The sequence below is a fragment of the Schistosoma haematobium genome, chromosome ZW, assembly GCF_000699445.3.
Source record: "Schistosoma haematobium chromosome ZW, whole genome shotgun sequence".
NCBI classification, from domain to species: Eukaryota; Metazoa; Platyhelminthes; class Trematoda; order Strigeidida; family Schistosomatidae; genus Schistosoma; species Schistosoma haematobium.
The window spans coordinates 73,553,090-73,574,528 of record NC_067195.1 but is presented as its reverse complement, the minus strand read 5'-3'; the positions used below and the strand labels follow the sequence as shown (position 1 = coordinate 73,574,528).

At 35.8% G+C, this 21,439-nt stretch overlaps 1 protein-coding gene across 4 annotated transcripts; it reads right to left on the bottom strand.

The window, feature by feature from the left end:
- Positions 1–3,166: 3,166 nt before the first annotated feature.
- On the bottom strand, positions 3,167–19,058 carry PRKAB1_2 (Protein kinase, AMP-activated, beta; the record flags this gene model as incomplete). 4 transcript variants are annotated; one of them, XM_051212277.1, is made up of 6 exons in its annotated part: positions 3,167–6,948; positions 8,621–8,719; positions 12,850–13,242; positions 14,564–14,663; positions 18,239–18,510; positions 18,555–18,656. In XM_051212277.1, 6 exons carry the CDS (start codon positions 18,654–18,656, stop codon positions 6,871–6,873), a joined length of 1,044 nt encoding a protein of 347 aa, XP_051072438.1. In that variant the 3' UTR covers positions 3,167–6,870. The 4 variants fall into 4 exon arrangements, with proteins under 4 accessions (XP_051072438.1, XP_051072436.1, XP_051072437.1 ...); XM_051212275.1 differs by having other exon boundaries at positions 18,239–19,058; XM_051212276.1 differs by having other exon boundaries at positions 3,167–8,719; positions 18,555–19,058.
- Between the last annotated feature and the right edge of the window lie 2,381 nt (positions 19,059–21,439).

Below are 21,439 nucleotides of genomic sequence, written 5' to 3'. Positions count from 1 at the left end.
GCATGATATTTCTTATGGAAAATTACTGTTTTACTAAAAAAATCAGGTATTGTGAAGAGTTCATTATAGAGACTAATGATCTGAGAACTCGATTTATTTCTGTTTTTGATCAAATATCATTCGCATTTATGTGTACAAGTGTATTTATTGTTAGATGTTAGATCGAATTTGATCGATAATAATTGTAATCATCATTCTGGTTAATAATTATTAATAAGTTATTAATTAATCCATATCTTCAGATATCTCAGTTTTTTAATGAGTGGTGATTATTAGAGTTAATTACTTGACGAGAGTTGGCAGAAAACTCCTGTTCTAAGTCTCATGCTAGTGGTTTTACATCGGTAAGATATATGCCCAAACTTGGTCGATACAACTTGATTAACACTAAGGATTAAACAACATGGTAATGGTTACCAATATGGGACCAGTAAAAGAAATGATTCAAGTTAAGAGAAAACTTACACTGAAGTAGGGTACAAACCAGTGAACTTCAAATTAGTCATCCTGGTGGTCTATAGACTGAATTATGAGGTCCTAGTATTAACCAAATCTCAATTTAATCTCAGTCACTTGGCTTAAAGCCATTTAAGTTTAACTATAAACACAAGGAAATGAAAAAGAGTAAATCGTTTAAATTACAACATCACCAGTTGTATCACTCAGTGGTGATAAATGTCATGTTCGTCTAGTTCTTTAATGCTAACTAAATTCCAGTCACTATTCAAGGTGTCTTGACATAGTGTGGTTTGAAACCCATAGAAGGCATCGGCCCCTTCAGGATTGTAAGTGCGCCATGCTAATGAATGCCAACCACCACAAAACCTTCTCCTACGATCTTCTGCGACTACCTTCAACAGCATGACATCTCAATAGTGTACATGCAATATTGAGTCACTTAGACAAGTGACCTCGTTACAATTCATTTATTCATTATTTTGATAATACCTGTCTTTGTCCTGATAATTAATCATTTATCGATGGCGGTATTTATTTTCTTTCTGGGTATCCGTCAAAGTTATAAACTCATTTTAATCAACTGCTCTATTGTAAACTCATAAATGGTATACAAATCGGTATCTCTGAAATGTTAGTTTGCCGGTTTATTAGGACTTTTCCGTGTTTTCTTCACGTTCTGATCTTTGATGAGCTTTTTTTAAACAAAGCTATGATTCTATTTACCAATCTGAAAGCAACAATAAGCTCAGATTATAACGCCTTACTGTCATTTTAATAGATATAGATAGAGAAAATCGTAATTAAAGAGATTTCTTTAAAATAAAGATTAGTTTAACTATGGTAATCTTCCAGTTTCTATATTGATTTATAAAGATTTTCAATATGATGGTGTGATAATATTGACCTTAGACAGTCATACTGGTCTCTATATGGTTGATGTAAAGTACCTTTTTCTGAAACAAAAATCATGTTTTGATGTTAATGTGGGTAGTTATTTATTAATGAAACTCGTTGAATAGTCATGTATTATATATTGAAACACTTTCTATCATATAGACTTTATTTAACCTCTCAACTTATACAGTAAAAAGCTTCAAGATATTTCCTTATAAGATATCAAACGAATTAAAGTTATTATTATTATTATTGCGAGTAATAATGTGGTGCGTGCTACTTATATTGATAATAAGTAGTATATGACGCGAGTCAGGAATGTAATGTCTGGCAGCAGAAGATGGGGAAGATCAAGAAAGGAAGAGCGAGAATAGAAAGAAATTAGTTTGGAAATGCAAGAACAATGAAGTTCGAGACAATTATTGAATATTTTGCACATTAAGTATTATAGTATGGTTTTTCTATTTTACCAAGTAACTCGGTTGTCCTCACCTGTGTTCTCCTACACTACAATACTACTATGTATTATGAAGAATGTTTGGCAAATACCTTTAAAAATGTTCAATTTAAATTTCCCTATTAAGTTGTTTATTTATAAACACTTGGATAAATTTATTAAAAGTACATTTTATCTCCTTTTTTTCTCTATAATTTCAAAAAAAAAGATTTTAATCAACAACAAAAATATTTTTTTTTCATGAATGTTACTACTTTATTGTACAGTTATGAATTAGTTATTTATTTACAAATTAATTGATTTTTTGGGCGTTATAATAAAAGTTATTAGAAAGATATTGGAAAAAGGTCAAATAATATAATACATTAATGTATTAACTAGATTACTTTTTCTATATTGATGATGATTATATATGCCCTCTCTCTCTCTCCCTATATATATATATATATATATTACTTCGAAGAAAAACAATAAAACCAAATAAATAATAGAAATTTAGTATCAGAAAGGGTTTCGTGGAGATTGAAGTAATTTCAATAGCTGATACTAATCAACATATACTCACTAGTGACTGGCTTCAAGAGGTATATCTTGGAGTTCTAATGAGAAGTAGTGACTAGTGGAGTTCAGCCAGGTCAGTTGTGAGATAGTAACTCATTGATGACAATGGTGGATGTGTCGCTCAATTTCGTGGATTAGTTGAAGTTAGACATTAACACCGTTGGATGCCGATCGGCTCAGTGGTCTAGTGGTTATGCGCTGGTTAAGACTGATAGATCCTGGGTTCAAATCCCGTGAGGCGGGGTCGTAGATGCACACAGCTGAGGAGTCCCACAATAGGACGAGTTGGTCGTCCAGTGCTTCCAGGTTTTTCATGGTGGTTTAGTTTCAATTGACTCATGATCTCAACTACTGAAATAGAAGTTTAGTAAATCATCATAATTTAATGGGGTTTATTAAAGCATGGTGGTATTTATTTAGTTAATTTTGTCCAAAAAAACTATTCCCGTTAGCTTAAAACCTTGGTCTTCTGTTTCTAGAACAAAAGATCTTTGTTAGGACTTTCTGAAGTATTACATTTAATAGTGTGTACCATCTCATCAATGTGTATACACTAATTCATCTAGTAGTAAGTTACAAGAGTTAACTATTGTTAAACTTCGACAATAACGACTAAGGTATAGGGGTTATCGGTTGACCCACGGTAAATTTTCTTTAACGACGGTTGAGGATTTTTTAAAAATTCGATCCAACTAGATGTATGTCACGCAATAACACACGCTAATGGAGAATATAGAACTTTCAGGATAGTTTTATTCTACCGACAGAAATTAAATTTGATAAAGAACAACTCTTTTTTATGGTAAAATTTAATATCCCTGAATTACATAAAATGACTGGTGGGATAGAAACATGTTGGTGCTGAAACAGATTTCATCATCGGTATTGAATTGTTGTCCTGCTACATTGTGGTTATAAGTGAAGTTAGCATGGTTGACAATTGGCTTTGAAGTCAGTGATTTAATGGCGACGTTCTCACCCTCAGAACTGAAACTTATTAGAAAAGATATTGGAACGAATGTTTGCAGAGTGTTATGTTCCATTCTTAGAGACATATTATATGTCATGAAGCACAAATTCCAAATAACTTAGCTGACAAACACAATGCATTACTAATTAATCGGTGAGTAGTTCATGTATTAGTTAAAAGAGATCTATAAAGTATTTAAATAAACAATGTGCCAATACCTATAACCTTGAACTTGATTTGTATAAACATGAAAATAAGCTTATAAAAGATGGATGTGTTTGTAGTCCACACTAACAAAAATCAATATTTAGTAAGTTGTACTAGGTTGATGTTGATATAATTTATTATGAGATGGATGATGTATTTGTCAGATTGAAATTCAGTTGAATGAGAACTACGGCTTTTTTAATGGGGCCTTGATCCATATCAATACAAATAACGCTATCTTTCCCAGACTTCAGACTTCCACTTATAATGCAGGTATTTAACAAGTATGTCTTCTTAATAGAGAAGCAGTACGGAGATGCTTCACCTAAACAAGTGACTGGCTTCAAAAATTAATTTGTTCGGGTAACTGACCATAAAGTTTGATTTGTGAATTCTTCAAGTTCGCGTTGTTTGCTGGTGAATGTTTAAGTATCATTAGCACGAATTTTGCAATAAAGTATGTATCTGAGTTGTATAAAATTTTAGGTAAGTAAAATAATCGTACTCATCTTTTGTGTAAACATTAATACGCTAATCAATTATTTGAATAAATAGTAGAACCAGATTGAACCTAATTTTCTGTAACAGAATGGAAGACGGTCTTTTCTTCCATGTCTCGTATACTTCCAGAATGTCTTTTATTTCAAATGATAAAATAATGTCAATAATTAGTAATATTATGTCATGAGTGATTGGAATTTGAATCGGAAACAAGCGTTATTCATGTAGTTATCTCTTTTACGGACCAAACTTAGAAGTTTTATTTACTCGGTGTTATGAGGGGAAGGTCTTACAACTAGTTGTCTAAACGATTTCATTTTCAACTGACTCAATTCCGAAACATTCTTCACGGAATCTGTCTAAAAAAGGAGTGATGCATTTACCAAGTATCTGGAAAATTTTGATTTGATTAATATTTCCTACTGATTAAGATCAGTGATTCACAGCTATATCAGGATAAAATATCAGTCTTTTCATGTTCTCATGATAGAAAAACATCACCCTATGCATTTCATTAAACCTAACCTTTGTGTCTATGATAAGTTTGTAATACTGTTCTCCCTATTTTGGCTATCATAATAAACATTTGAGTCAGTTACAGATAATTTACCAAACAATGATTTTACCTCATTGTTTCTCGCAATAACTCCTTTCATTTAGTTGATTAGTTGTAGTATTCTCTTTAAGGTTATGTGACTGTCATTGCCACCAGACCTTTAATCAATCCTTTAACTACATGTTGAAATAAATAAGTCTGTAGGTTAGTCCATCCTATGGAAAGATCAATCTATTCATTCTTCTCAAGTCACATTTTTACCGTCACTTATTTGTTTATCGGCCTTGACTGTTTTTACGTGAGCGTATGTGTATGCATTTCTTATCTTACTCAACACTTGTCTGTAACTTTTGTCTAACTATAAATATCGATTAACGCCTAATTAAATCGAGTTGGTTTAAATGCCTTCTCTACCGCGAGTCATTTCGTTTCGCTCTCTTCTTTGGTTCTTTGTCTGTAACAACAATTGTATGAAATACATGTATTCGAAATTCACTCTCGTGTTTGACTTATTTAATTCCGTTATTGACTAACGCAAGCTAAGTCGATAAAATATACGAGGATAGCCGACATGTATATTTCAGTGACAATCAGCATACAATCCATTAAAAGTCAATTAACTATAAATATACTAAACGATTTTCTATCGCCAAATATTTTAGTTGTATGAGATTGACGAACTGTTGTACACTGTAAACTTATATTTCGTTTACATAATATACGTCAGTCATAAATCAAAATCATAAATAACAGGCAACTACACGTTTCTCTGAATTAATTTGTTCTAATTTTGGAATTAGGAATTTTTGATCAAGTATCGTGGGTTTAAAAATATATGTGACTTATTGTTGATGAAGTGGGAGGCATACGAGTATTCTCAACTATATATAAATCACAGATTTCTTTTTTACATACGTAAATGGTAATAATCGTGGTGGTGGAGAATTAGTAAAGCAGTTTATTACAGAATGATTAGACTGCTACATGCTTCATTGCACACATATGTATTTATGTAATGGAGGAAGAAAATAAGGGAAATTTGAACAAGATAAGTTTAATATTGTTAACATTGGTCAGTCTTAAATTTTGGTTCGTTGCTGTTGATATTTTCTCTCCAGAAATGTCGTTGCGTTTTATTTTCTTCATCACTTAGTACAGGCAGAGTAAGAGACAAATGGACAATTCCACAAACACACACACAGACTTTCAGTAACAGTAAGAATGAAGACTGCATTTATGTGTACTGATGTTTCTGAAAAAACAACTAAGCTTAATACCAAGATTTATGGAAATACAGGCACTTGGTAAGAAAGAAATAGTGATTTAACATTTTTTAGAAATAAAGAACTCAAAGACTGACTTACTACACAATGATTGTTCAATAATAAGGTATATTTGAGAATATGAGATGTGAATAAGACTAGAGTGAGAGTATAATGAAAAACAATACAGGAGATTCATTGACAAAAAGTTACTATAAGATATGTGAATCAATCAATCTATCTAATAACAATGGAATTTATGATTGTCATCCTTTCAAATGATGCATACATCTATACGACTACTGATGATAATAATGAGGCATACCGTATCATACAGAAAAGTAATGAACGGGGAGTCAGTAATAATAATAGTAACGATAATAGGTATTAATAAACACTTAACAAGATTTATTTATTTTCACAGGAAAAGATGAACAGAGAATGAGTAAATTAGAGCATTCTCTAAAACAAAAGTTCATCAATCAATTAATTAATTGAACAATTCAATAGATTCATAATGAAATATCGACAAGAAAATAGATAATAACAATAGTAGTAACAATTATTTGTGAAAAAAATAACAAATGAAAAGAAATATATATTGGTAATTATTATTGAATTAACAAAGACAAACACTGAATTGGTATAATGTACACAAAAAGCCCAATTCTTCAAATGATGTTAACAGAATGTTGAACAATATGTTGCTTATCACTGCCTCACTTACTTACTAACTATCTCTCTTTCATCCACTTTTAATTTCATCAACTTGTTTTCTATGGTAAAAATGAATAATAGTGATGATGATAATAATAGTAATGAAATAATGATAAATGAAAGTTAATGATCTATATCAACAATATTTCGATATTAGATTGAATTTACAAATAATGATAATGAGGATGATATTAGTAGTACTGATCGTAGTAGCAGCATTTAAAGTGATTTGTAAAATAGTTGGATACTCTTCTCCATCTTTTTTTATCGTTTTGTTATTTTTCTTTTATATCGGTTTGTATAATACAGTAGAGACAAATTTTTGCCGGTAACGTGTTATAGCTGAGAGAACAATGACACCATCCTGAAATCAATCAAAAAGAAATATAAACAACGGATATAGATACATATATAATATTCTGAATTATTAAATAAAGTTAACAAATACTATTACGTCTACAAATGATCTGACCTCTCACGGTATCCATCGTTAAAGTTGACTAGGTTTAGTTCATATTTTAAAATTATTCATAAACTGTTATATCTAGAGCTTAAATTCTTGATACACTGCGTACTACTTGAGCACTCGAATGCTAGAACACTCCAAGTTGCAAATGGGAAGACAGAAGACCAGTGAGGAGGAATGTTATTCCAACAGTGCCAAATATGGCACAAAAATCTCAGGTATTTATAGATTTTAGTAAAAGCGAAATCATCATTATAGTCATTCAATCCGTAAACAATGGTTTTTATCTTCTGTCTAATAGGGAAGCTATACATCGAGATTCGGGAATGTTCTTCCAAAAGATCATCGGATGGAATGCCTTTGGCTCTTTCTGAGCTTCTTAGAGTGTCATTCAGTTCACTTGTGGGCCGTCCTCACATAAATAATAGTAATAAGGTAACCCATTTATTTAAACGAGTACTCATTTCTGTCAAGGCAAGTATAACTACCCAGTTAACTAAAGTGAAATAGGTAAAGGGAGGGATTCAAAGCTGTAACTTATTACCACTGGTTCGGTAGAATGTTTTAATCAATTTTAAGCCGGAACTTATTGGATAATTATCATTAATAAAAATATCATTTCCAGTAATTCATGAGTATGTTCAACTTCACAATACAAATTGTAATTAATCCCAGTATTATTATACACTCCAACCATTGGTTCGAAATTCATTTGAAATGACAGGATAATTGATAATTTTTTATAAGAGAAATCAAAAATCTCTATTATGAGATCATCTAGTAAGCTAATAAGAAGTTTGGCACAATGTTAAGGTTTCAGAAATCCAAATTAATTGCTACAGATTTGCATATATACCAACCAACCAACTTAGCGAGCGCGATAATTGAATTGTAACTAGTCTTGAAAGAAACAAAATATCCTACTGAAGATAATTCAGATTAAGACATGACAGCAATCAACAAATTAAATGAATTATTGGATGAAGCAATGTAAGATATTGTAGATTTCCTAATTGACAATTAAAATAGATATTGAAAAGAAAACGAATAAATATGGGTAACATGGGATACGAGAAATAATAATGTAATTAAAAATCAGACTAATTGTTTGGGGGAAGGAGAATTATTGATGAAACCATCAATGGTTAACAGTGAAATGTTTATAAGATGAAAATTAAAAAAGCCCTAATAATTCAAAGTTTCATCCAAGTAGAGCACATGAATATGTATTCTACTTGACAAATGACTTGAATTAATTAGTTACTTAAATAAAACTATGAGTAACACAGAGAAATAAGAGTGAAACCGATTAAAATATGATGTGGATCACAAATAATGAATAATTCCAGGAATAAAAGGAGAGTATATAGTAGAGGACCAACTGAAAAGGATACATATCAAGAAAACAAAACACAGTTAATAGTGTATAACACACATACATGAAACGACACATTAAAGTGTTTATATGTATGGTATTTATTATTATCATTTATTTATTTTCTAAAAGCAAATTAAAATACAAACAATTAGTTATTTTCTCAGAAAATATGTTGTTTTAAATAACACTGACCTTAATAGACAAAGCATACATATGATTGACCATCACATGGTCTGGTTGTGGCAATAAATTTGGATCACATTGAACATTTGTATCGCGATTAAGAATTACCTAAAAATTAGATGTAAGATAAGTTACTTTTTTTCCTAGAGTACAAAATATAAGTCTGAATGGTGAATATCAAAATTAAGATCGACTGATTTTATTTTACAGATTTTGTATGCTACAACATTTTTAGTTGATCATAATAGGCATTTAATCTAAGAATTTTGATTGCTAATTTGCTGCGATCGATTTGTGCAAAATTTAATTTCAGATATAATTAGTCATCACTTGTATGGCTTGGTTAAAGCGTTTTCAGATGTGGATGGAAGTAGCTGGAGTTTTAAATTACCCGTTGGAGTGAATATACAGTGAATATGGATATGATATGGTTCTGTTTGGCGAACATCTTTGGATCGCCTTTAGCAGCTATCCAAACATGTTTGTGATGAGTACTACTCTCTCTAAATGCAAAATCCTGCTTTCAGACTGTTCTGGGCCAACGTTTAAACTAATGGTGGGGTGTGAAGTAGTAGAATGTGTCAAACACTTGAAAAGTCGTGGAATTCTTACAACTTATGGCATGTTGGTATTCAGTGAAATCTAGGCACGGATTCAGAAAGTCGGCCGGCGTTTGTCAACTTGTCTTAGTTGTGGAAAAGACGAAATGTCCATCCTTCAAACAATGGGCGTGTTCACTGCTCTGTTCTACTTTATAGCTGTGAAACATCGTTTATGGAAGTAGAAGACATTAGTAGGCTACCGGTTTTTTATCATAACTTTCCTACAAACATTGCTTGTTTCTCAGAACAACCGAGCGAGCAATGCTGAATTTGGAAACAGGCACAAAGTTAAGATGGCGAATTGGTTTGTAGGGTTGAGGCCACCAACCAGGATATTCCAACCAGCATTGTTCTGGGCAATCCTTTCCAGTTGTTTCAAGTTACTATTCATCCTTTTCATGTCTGCTTCCAACTCGCGACGCAGTGTGTTCCTTGGCCTTTCTCTTTTCTGTTTATCTTCAGAATTCAAAGTTAGTGCGTGCTTCGTGGTGCAGTTGAGTGATTTCCGCAACGTAAACGCTATCCATTTCCAGCGTCTTTTCCTAATTTCCTCTTCAGCTGGGAGCTTGTTTTGTTTCCTCCAAAATTAGGTTGTTGTTGATAGTATCCGGTCGATAGACATTCAGCATCTCGAGTAGATAATAGTTTGTAAAGATCTGAACCTTTATGATGACAGTTGTAGTATACAATAGAGCTGCCTCAACGTTCATACTGAAGATTTTGACTTTGATGCTGGCTGACAATTGTTTTGAGTCCCACATGCTTTCCACGTGTTGAGATGCTGTCCTTTCTTTCCCAATCTTTGCATTCACACCTGTATCAGATCCTCTCCTTGTTCATCGACGACGCTGTTCAGGTATGTGAAAGTTTCCATCTCTTCCAGAGCTTTTCCATCAAGTGTGATTGGGTTAGTGCTCTATATGTTGAATTTCAAGATATTAATTTTTGATCATGTATGTTGAAGCCTACTACTACAGAGGCTGCTGCTATATTAGCTTTCTTGACCTGCATTTGTTGCTGTGTATGGAATACGCGAGCCAGGTCATCTACCAAGTCCGAATCATCTAACTCCATCCAAGCTGTCCATTGCATTACAAGCTTTTCCTCAGATATGGAGGTCTCCATAATCCAGTCGACCACCAAAAGAAACAGAAAGAGAGAGAGAGAGAGTAAGCAGCCTTGTCTGACTCCGGTCCTCACTTGGAATGCGTCTGTCAGCTGTCCTCCATGCTTGACTTTGCGCTATATTCCATCGTATAAGCTCCGTACGATGTTCATGACGTCCTCAACTACGCCATAGTGTCGAAAATGTTGTATAAGGTTATTCTACCCACACTGTCAGATGCTTTCTCATAAACAAAGAAGTTGATGTATAAGGACGAACTTCATTCAATCGATTGTTCAACAATAATCAGTAGTGTCACGATTTGGTTTGTGCGCGACCGATCCTTACGGAATCCAGCCTGTTAATCTCGAAGTTGGGTGGTCTACTAAATCTTTCATCCTGATCAACAACACTGTTGAAAACTTTTCCCGGTATTGACAGTAGTGTGATGTCTCTGTAGTTCTCACACGTGATGAGATCTTTCCTTGATGAGGTATCCTTCCTACCAGTCTGTCAGCACCTATCCTTCCTCCCAAATCTTCCCGAGTAGGACGTGGAGCATATTTGCGGTTGCTTAGATGCGTGACTTCAGTGCCTCAGCTGGTATATTGTCAGCTCCTGCTGTTGTTCCACTTTTAAATTGTCTGATGGCCATCCTGATTTCTTCGATCGTTAGTGAAGTGGCATTAAAAAGAGTGTCTGGGTATACTGCTTCGACATCTGGTGGGTTCAGTGGAGTTGGTTTATTCAAAAGTTCTTCAAAGTGCTCTACCTATCTGTTTCGCTGTTTTTGAATCTTAGTGATTGCCTTGCCCTCTTTGTCCTTGACCGTCCCAGGGCATTTGAGGGCTAAATGAAAACCGGCGAAACCCGGTATTCTCAGTCAGTCACCCATGAAAGTACTGACTCAGCCTAACGTTGCTTGACTGTGGCAATCGTACGAGAACCGGTATTTTCAACGTAGTATGGTTCCTTTCTCTCAGCCAGTCCATGCGTCCCATGGTATCTTGATTCTCAATGTTGTCCATTCCAACTTTGGCATCTGGCCTTCCATCAGGATGGTTAGTTCGTTTTCTGAGCACTCCGCCATGATTGATTACAGTCTCTCGTAAAACTGATTTTTATCATCGTCGTTGCAATAAATGGTAGGTACACAACTTACTTACGCCTGTTACTCTCAATGGAGCATAGGCCTCCGAACATAGCATAGTACTGGATATCACTTATTGTGACCCCTTAATTCTTTGTTTTGAATGGTGCTTTGATGATCCTGGATCCATGAGATTTCCATCCCATAATTGCTCTTCGGGCTTTTTTGGACAGAATCAGTGCAAACACTTGTGTGCGAAGCATTTTCTTCTTTATAACTTGAGTACAACATAATCTCTCTCGAATATAATCTTTTCTGTCCAACTTTGGTTCAATGGGTTTCACTTATTCCGAGCACCGCCAAGTTATATCTCCTCATTTCCTTAGCTATTTGACTAGTCCTCCCAGTTTCCCACATTATCCGGATATTCCATGTGCCTATGTTAATCGTTGCTTTGGTTATCATGAGGCGTCAAAATTCTTCTAAATAAAGACCCTTCAACTCCCAAGGGAGTGTTCAAAAGATTTAAATTATTTATGTGCTTTTTAGCAAGGTTTTTTTAAGGGATGGGGTTACTGACCCCATGCCCAACCCTCCTCCTTTACTCAAACTTGTGACTGGCAGGAGTTTGAATCTAAAATATCAGCTTCTTATTCATTGTTTAGAGCCAGTAGATACCTTAATTCATAATAATAACTACACCCACTTAACAAGAATTCGATTTATGGTAATTTTCTGAGACAAAATGTTATGAGTATATTATACTATGTACCAAACTATTCCATCAGTCAAGATGTGAAAATGCGAATAAAGTTTTCGCCATATATTGATGTCAATTGGAGAACTATGGAAAACTAAGAACCAATAGTCAGCCGCCGCATTTTACTATGGAACTTCACAAAAAAAGTGCATCAATGACCTAAATATCTCTCTCTGAGCACGTAACCGTTAGGCTATCGAGTTGAGATCGATAGAACCTACTTACTTAACTACATATATATTTACTTCGGGAATCACTTAGTTTAGCTTTTTTATGATAAAGTCTAGTTTGTTTAAGTAATTCTGAAAAAATTGGGATATTCCCTATGGTGATGGCTACACTTGCATAGAAATATCTATTCATATAAACGAGTAGTAGTTTTTATGATCGATTGCCTTGATTCTTTCAGAAATGATCATATATATAGTTGACTAACAGGTTACAGGTGTATCATTTAACAAAAGACAAATGGTTTCTGTTCAACGACTTATAACCAACAGTATAAATGTTGAAACTCGGTTGGGTAAACTTGTATTTCACAATGGCAGTGGACTAATTAGTTCTAAACTACGCAATATCAATGTACCGCTAGATAAATTTTGGTTATGTATCATGGTGCTGCGTAGTTTAAATTGGCCAATACATTTATTCACTTTAAAAAAATGACGAAAAAAATGTAACCTGGAGTAATTGTGGAGGTAATAACGGAGGTGTTAATGCTTTCTTAGGATCACTTGAACTATTATGAATGGCTGGTGAAGGTAATGATCCTCCACTTCCAGTTTGCGGGGATAAAGCTTCCAATGGTGTGGCAGGAATAAAGCGGCTGTATTCACCAGGTGGTGAACCAGACCCGGAACTTGGTACATGGGGAATTTCTGCTTCTGATGCCCCTGGCGCATCAGATTTTCCATCATTGATTTGAAACGGAATAGCTTGTGAGGTTGAGGATCGATCATCATTACCACCACGAGAATTGGCCATATCATGAGATAGAGCAGTAAGCACATCAAAGTCAGACTCTTTGACTTGAATCACGTTATTTTGAACACCGGTCGGACTAGTAAAGACAGGCTACAAAATTTTAAAAATGTTGAAACCAATAAATAATTTTAATTCAGTCGTTTACAAAAAGACACAAAATACACTTGAATACATTAGCAGATGCAACGTTATTGAAAATTTGTCGGGTGTATAGTGTGAACTGTTACTAGTCATGTTGATTAAAATCCAGAATCTTTGAGTACACTTATAAAGGTATGAAATATCAGAGCTTACTCGAAAGTATACATTGAAAAAGACTTTCAATGAGGACAATGGCCGATTGTTAAACGGGTGAAAATAATAAAGATCAAAAATGAAATCCGTAAACTTACTGAGGGGAGGCGATGGAGAAGATCAACTGAATAATGAATTTATTTTATTTAGATATTCGGTTAGATGTAACCACTACATAATATGTGGACGGAAGATACTTCAACATTTCCAGTTTACTAATTTGGTGGTAGATAACAACATAGAAACAATAGTTGGTAGAAGTTAATATCAATAATCATAAGCTACATTTATTTCTCCCACAACTATTTGTCTCTTATTCTGAATTGTGAACTGCTAGGTAATGAAATTGATAAAGCAAAGTCCTTAAAGATAATATCCAACAAAGGTCCAGACAGGATACTTTGTATGCTTTTATTTGAACTTAAATGATGTAAATTGGCACACAGCTTTACAAGTGAAAAATTTATCTCGGTTTTCAGTTTATAAATCCATTAATAATGTTTTCTGTTTACATTTATTTTTTAAAAAAGGAATTTTTAATGAGGTTACACTAAAACATTAAAGTAAATTTGTATTTTTCGTGAGTAGAAAATATTTTTTGGACAATCACAGTAGAGTAAATACATTTCCTGAAATAATCTGATATCACAATTATTCTAATTCTTTTCTGATACGTTGATGAGCTAAGCAAATGTTTCGCAACTCCAACTTCAACACAGTGAATGCGGCTACTTCTATCCTCTTCTGCTTTGCCTGGTAACTGGATGGCAAAGTCTAATTTGTATAGAAACTTTATTGATCGATAACCCCAGAGGGAATAATTTACATTCAATTTAATCCAGTTATGTATCGATTCAATGATTACTGATTACAGAATTTTATCAACTGAATAAGTGTCACTGAACACACAATCATAGTAGAATAATCAAAACAAGGAAAAATGCATTAGGAATCAAATAAATAGCTACAACTAAAAATACAGTGGATTGTTTTGTAATACTGCCATATTACTTTTAGAGGCAAATTTCCAAATATTTCGTTGTATCAAATAGTTCCGTATTGAGACGAAAATAACAAATAAGTATAAAGCTTGATTAGTTTTAGAAATGAAACCAACCTGGTTTTGGTCTAGCTTCCAGTGCCCATCAACAATAAATTTGTACTGATGTTCACCAAGAGGAAGATCAATGATCGTATAAAAGTTGTGTTTACTTGAGCTGATATAAAAATAAAATAAACATGATTTTACGGTCTGTAAATGAGATCCGTATACAGAAAAATGGGTTGCTTCATATGGTATAAGAGCTACAACGTAGGACTGACTGATAGGAGCACACTACGAGAAAGTTAGAAGTGACCCAACCAAGACGTAATATTAATCCAAGGATCCAGTGATAAGTGGACTGTGCCATGTGGGTAGGTTCATACTACCTGGTTGAGGTATATCCTGGGACCACCGAGTCAGAAATGCAGTTGTTAGGAAACGAGTACTAGGTAACGATGGTAAATCAATTGATGAAGTAGTGAAAATTCATCAGTTAAGATGGCTGGGACACGTGTTACGTATGCCCAACCACCGACTGCCCCGACGTGCGATATTTTCTGGTGTAGGAGTAGGTTGGGAGAAAGCTAGGAGTGGCCAGACCAAAACATGGCACAAATCCATGAAGTCACTGACAAGTGGTCTGAGTCATGTTGGTAGGTGTAGACTACCTGGTTGGGGACTGCGAGATGATAGCAACCGATGGTTAGAGACCCTGAATGGCATGACTCAAAATCATTTACAATGTCGCAGGTGCATCTACTCTTTGTGTTCTCCCAAATTCTAATCTTCTAGATTCTTCCTATCCCTTATTTTCTTCCCAAATTTATTTCACTGTATTATACCCCTTGAATAATATCTTCAAACTAATCTTTCGGACTACTGCTTATACTCTTACTACCACTACGGGATTTGAATTGACAACTGCATCTACATGCTAATGAGGTATGGCAACTCGAACTGATGTACGTACACACAAAGTTCTACGTTGTTACTGACTGACTGACTAACCTGGTTGAGGTCTGGAAGATTATAGCAACCAGTGTTTGAAGATATTTCAGTCGGTCACAATGGTTTAATTGTATTTACTCCTACCCTCCTATAGATAACAGTTTTCAAAATTATCTTGTTATTCTAAAAACAAAATACTTTATCCTCGAATCACAATACTAAAATGAACTCTTGAATACAGGCATAGGATACAATACATTTAGTCTATCCGGCCTGAATACTGTCCAGTATACGTCAAACTACAAGTGTTAAAGTTTGTTTATTTGAACAGAAATATTGGTACAAAAAGCACCAAATACATATACGGCACATAATAACGATGAGAATGTGAAGAGGTAGATAATATAAAGTGAGAATAAGAAAAAGGAGAACAATAACGAACAAAAATTAGTGTGACAGTGAAATAATAATAATGAAAGAAGGCAGTTCGGTTAGCAAAAGTACAACCAGAAAGAATTCTTTCAGTCAAAGAAGTTACGTTCATTTTTTATGAAAAAAGTAAGATAAAGCTACAGCAGGATCGCCCCTGGCTTCTATTCTGAACCATATCTGATAACGTCTCAAGCCACTGTGTTGCACCAACTCTAGGACCTCAACCAGGGGGTCGTGAAGGACCAACAGAAGCCAGTCCTGTACAGCTCTATTTCATACCACGACACCATTCCATAACCTGACCACCTCTCTGCTTTTTCCAACCAGTCTCAGTGTCGGCAAATAATGCACGACATGGGATCTCTGGGACGACAGATGTTAAAGGTAATAAGCTTGAATGGAACATGATCTTAGAACAGCTGGATCAGATAAGGCATCGAATGATATCATTCAAAAAGCAATCGTTCAATTAGACAGGAATTTTAGAATTCCAGTTGATCGACAGAATTTGATTAATGCTAAAGACTGAACAACCACCAAATTGGTTAATAGTAAGTAATGTAAAACCCTCAATCAAGTTATTGGGCGCCTTGATAGCTAACTGATAACGTCTCCGACCGTGACACTAGTGTCGGTAGATCTAACACCATGGGGAGTAAGTGTTGGTGAGACCATATTATAAATAAACGGGCTACGATCCAATCAGTCCAGATAGTTGGGACGATGGGCGTAACACTTACAGAAACAGTTTACCTGACTTCCAACTACCTTCTAGTTGCCAACTTTTGTCAAACAAACTAAATGGAATGTCAAAATAAGCTCCCCAACTCTTAATAAAGTCGAAAAGGTTATAACTAGCACCGAGCGGCGGAAAGCGGATGGCTTTAATGGATTAACCTTGGAGATGTTTGAGGATAGTCATCCAGTTTTGTCACTTAGATTGGCTGAGGTATTAACTGGAGTCTGTACACTGAATGTAGCCCTATATGACCGGTCACGGTCGCCGATCGTTCCAGATTATAAAGAAGGATAGAGATCCTCGCGTGGTAACTGCAGACGAATCAGTTTAACTAAATACACTAGACTGAGTGATTATCTGACGGTTATCTAGATCTGAGGAACAGTAAGCCTGAGAAAAGCGGGTTGATTTGGGACAAGACGTGAATGAAATGACCAGATATCCACTCTTCATCCGATTCAAAGATATAAGGATACCAACGAAGCCCAACAATGGCTGTATTTTCTAACTTTAAGATGGCATTAGACTGTTGATCTGGAGGTTTTATGGTGTCACTGAAGGGCGTGCCGATGTAATACATTAACCTTGTACAAGCTCTCTACCTGAATAGTACTAGTCGAGTTAAAGATTATGGCAAACTGTCATCAGAGCTGATAACACCAAGTGGTGTTCGTCAGAGTTGCTCGCTTCTTTTATTTTTATCTAGTTTGGTCAAAGATATTATTTGACGTGAAGATTTCGATACTTAACTTTTCAGGGGTCGATTAATAACAAGGAGACTCACTAGACTTAGAATACGCAGATCAAGTAGTTCTATTTGGTGAACTCCCGACACAATATAGTCTTTCGGTCGCCTTTAGCAACAACCCAAACATGTTTGGGGTGCGTTTCATTCTCTTTGAATCCCAACTCGTACATCGGGACTGGTCTGCCGAGACGCCTAAACTAGGGAGTGATAAAGTTGAAGTCTTAATAATTCTAGTGTATTATCATCCGCCGACGTTTTGTCACAGATTTCGGGAATTCATTTGTTTCCTGCCAAAATATGTCGCTTGTGACAAATAGATGTAAATCTGCCGAGCGACAGGTGAGTATATTAAACAGTAGTCGGTCCTGTATCACTCTATGACTATGGAACATTGCTAACGTATACTAAAACCACGAAGTGAGTTATGTTGACTTTATAGGCGAGTGGCAGGTAAAGGCGTAGAATGGATTGATAAGGTTGTGTAATATGTAAACCCAACAACCGCCAACCTTGAACTGCAACATTGGCTGCTGTAGAGGTGGGGTGGAGTATGTTAGCAACGTTCAAACGAATACACCACTGGGACATGAAGTTACTGGATATTGGACACAGACTTATTGGTAGATGTAAACTACTTAATTGGACCGTAACCATTTGTTGGGAGGTATCTAACAACTGCAACTGATTCAGTGATGTAGTTTGTGGTCAACTATGATAGACTTTTTATCGCCGATTCTCAATATGCCTTGATAAGAGGTTATTTTAGATGTGCAAATTTAATACTGACTACAATAAAGTGACTGTTCAAAATATGCAGGCATACCAAGATAGGTAGCCGCATTAAACTATCATTATTTACATGATATTATGCATTTCTAACCTTTTAACCATCGGGATTTTCGACCTCCAACCATTGAATGTTCCACTTATGTAAACATCTTTTCCTCCTCCATCCCACTTAAAGACAGTTGGTACACTCTGCAAAGATTGATTTTCTTCTGACATATCTGGACCTGGAGCCGGTCCTCCAAGGAATAAATTTGGTTTGCCGCCTGAGTCATAAAGTCTGGAATCACGGAGTTGGTCCGCAATAGCATGGACGGCAGAATTACCAGTAACAAAGCTAATCACGGAATCTTCGGCAAGGGTGTCCTGAAATGGGTAAAATTTATGCTACTCCGTAGAGATGAACCTACATGTGACATTTGATATACATATCTTTTACCAGCAAGAACGCCCGAGAGGACATCGTCGTCCAGTGATGGTCTACGCTTGTGACCACTGGAAGAGTTGCCCATAATTTTGATTTATGTATAGTTGATATGAGACCCACAATTTAAAGATTTTGAAATCAGCCACGAATCTCCAAATCCCGAAACAACATAAATGTCAGAACATAACGACCAAATTGTAACGACAATTACAATTCACGCGGTCTCTAAAAGCAATTAACTATAGATTCAGATAGGTGTATAGAAAACAGAAGGCCTATGGCATGTTTTTGTCCTTTTCTAATGAGCTCTTGAGACTATCTAGTCTTCCACTGGATGAGTCAACTGAAGGGTTGGACATCACTTTTCCAGCTGACTGGTTCCATAAGTTGATGACTCGGTATGAAAGTGTGGAGATAGGCCTGACAAGCTTATTTTGTAAATAGTTTTCAATTTTATTTGTGTCCATTTTGTTAACCTTCCATTGTATGTATATTTAACATTAAATGACTGTAACTGCTGTTTTAGTAAATGACCCTGAACACACTTTCCGTTGTGATTCTGACATAGCGTAACATACCGTTGCTGGCTAGCAAATACACTGTTTCTCACACATTCCTCGTTCTATTTTCATTCTTGATTGAGTTAACTGAGATCTAAAATAAATATTATTTACATTTATAGACTGTGAGTGCGAATACGCCATACCTTGCTTTGGATTGCACCACTGGAGAGTTCGTCGACACGTTTGGAAATTACCCAGTATTTATAACTGTGGATTTATTGTACCAGACTAAAGCTGAACACGCATCATTTTGGGCGGACTTAAGTAAAGTCCCGTTTTTATTGTATTTGTAACATTTAACTGGTATATATTAATATTACTATTGATTTTTATTAAGTTTGTTGATACTTTTTGCGTTTATATATCGTCTGGTCCACCACAAATATTTGGTGAGCCTCGATTTTTTTATAGACATTTACTATATATATCTACATATTTTTTATTATTATTATTACTTGACACGACACCATTTTTGTTTTGGCCATTATGAACTCCCCTAGTGGACTTATTGATATAGATAGTTCACCAACCAACCCTTTCATTCATCACAGCCAGAAGATAATGTTTTAGACTCAATCAACGCTATTTCTGAACTAAGATTACCAACCTACGGTGTCAACAACCCTAAATTTGGGTTTGCACAAGTTGAGGCACTATTTTTGGCGAGGGGTATACGTTCGCAAGCGACCAAATATGCCCACGTCGTCGGTGCACTACCTATAGAAGTAGCGACGGAAGTCGGTGACCTGATTGACAACGTACTAGAAACTGACCCTTATAACAAGATAAAAACTGCAGTAATCCAACGCACATCGCTCTCAGACGAAAAACGTTTACAACAACTGCTTACCTCATGCCACCTAGGGGATAAGAGACCTTCACAGTTGCTCCGACACATGAGACAGCTAGCCGGCCCATACAAATTAGACGAGACGCTACTTAAGCAAATGTGGTTACAAAGGTTACCATATAGTGTTAGACAAATTCTCGGTATTTCAGGAACCTCTGTCACCCTCGACGACTTAGCTGACATGGCTGATAAGATGATGGAAATATATCCCGATAGTCGCGGAATCAACGCGGTACAAACCTCTAGTAGAGATGTTATGATCCCCCCTCTGGACATTCAGCAACAAATAGCACACTTAACTCAGCAATTAGCATCGTTGCAGGCGACCATTGCCACGATCCACTCTCGTCTTGCCAGATCGATCTCGAGAAAGCGATCAAGGTCCAGACCTCTCCATAGGTCATCCAAACGGGCAGCGGACACTTGCTGGTATCATGCGACTTTCGGGGAGAAGGCACGTCGTTGCACTAAACCGTGCAACTTTGCGACAAACAAGCCAGATTATCAGGGAAACGAGCCGGCCAGACAGTAATGGCGGCGTCTGTTACCGGCCAACAAGTTAGCCGCCTCTTTCGCATCAGGGATCACATTTCTGGCCCGGATTTTTTAGTCGATACAGGAGCAGAAATCAGCATAATCCCACTTCACCTCTCCCAAAGACAAAAAACAACAAGCACTAAGCTGTCTCTCATTGCGGCTAACGAATCAATTATCAAAACTTACGGAGAGCAATCTCTTATGTTAGACCCCGGACTCCGAAGACGATTCACATGGGTTTTCATGGTTGCCCAAGTCAAACGACTCATCCTCGGAGCCGATTTCCTCAGTGCCTACAATTTGTTAGTAGATATGACCAAGAAGAGATTAATCGACGCAAATACACGTTTACAGGTAGATGGTACACCTTCCAACGACTATGAAATCCATGGTGTACGAATAATGAAACCTGCAAACAACGTTTTCAATGACATTCTGTCAGAATACGAGTGCATCACGAAATCAGAGTATCAAAAGGAATGTAATTCACATCAGGTGCAACACCACATCATTACCACCGGTCCCCCTATTAGCACCAGGGCGAGGAGACTACCTCCAAGCAAGTTGCAAGTAGCTAAAAGAGAATTCGAACATATGATGCAACTTGGTATCATCAGACCATCTAATAGTCCTTGGGCCTTGCCGTTACACATGGTACCAAAGAAAGACCAAGATTGGCGTCCGTGTGGTGGCTATCGACGAGTGAACAATCAAACCATTCCCGACAAGTACCCAATTCCACATACACACGATTTTTCATTAAACCTACACGGTAAATGCATCTTTTCGAAGCTCGACCTAGTGCGAGCATATCACCAAATTCCGATGGCACCAGAAGACATTGAGGAAACAGCCATAATAACACCTTTTGGTTTGTTTGAGTTTCTAAAGATGTCATTCGGACTGAAAAACGCTGCT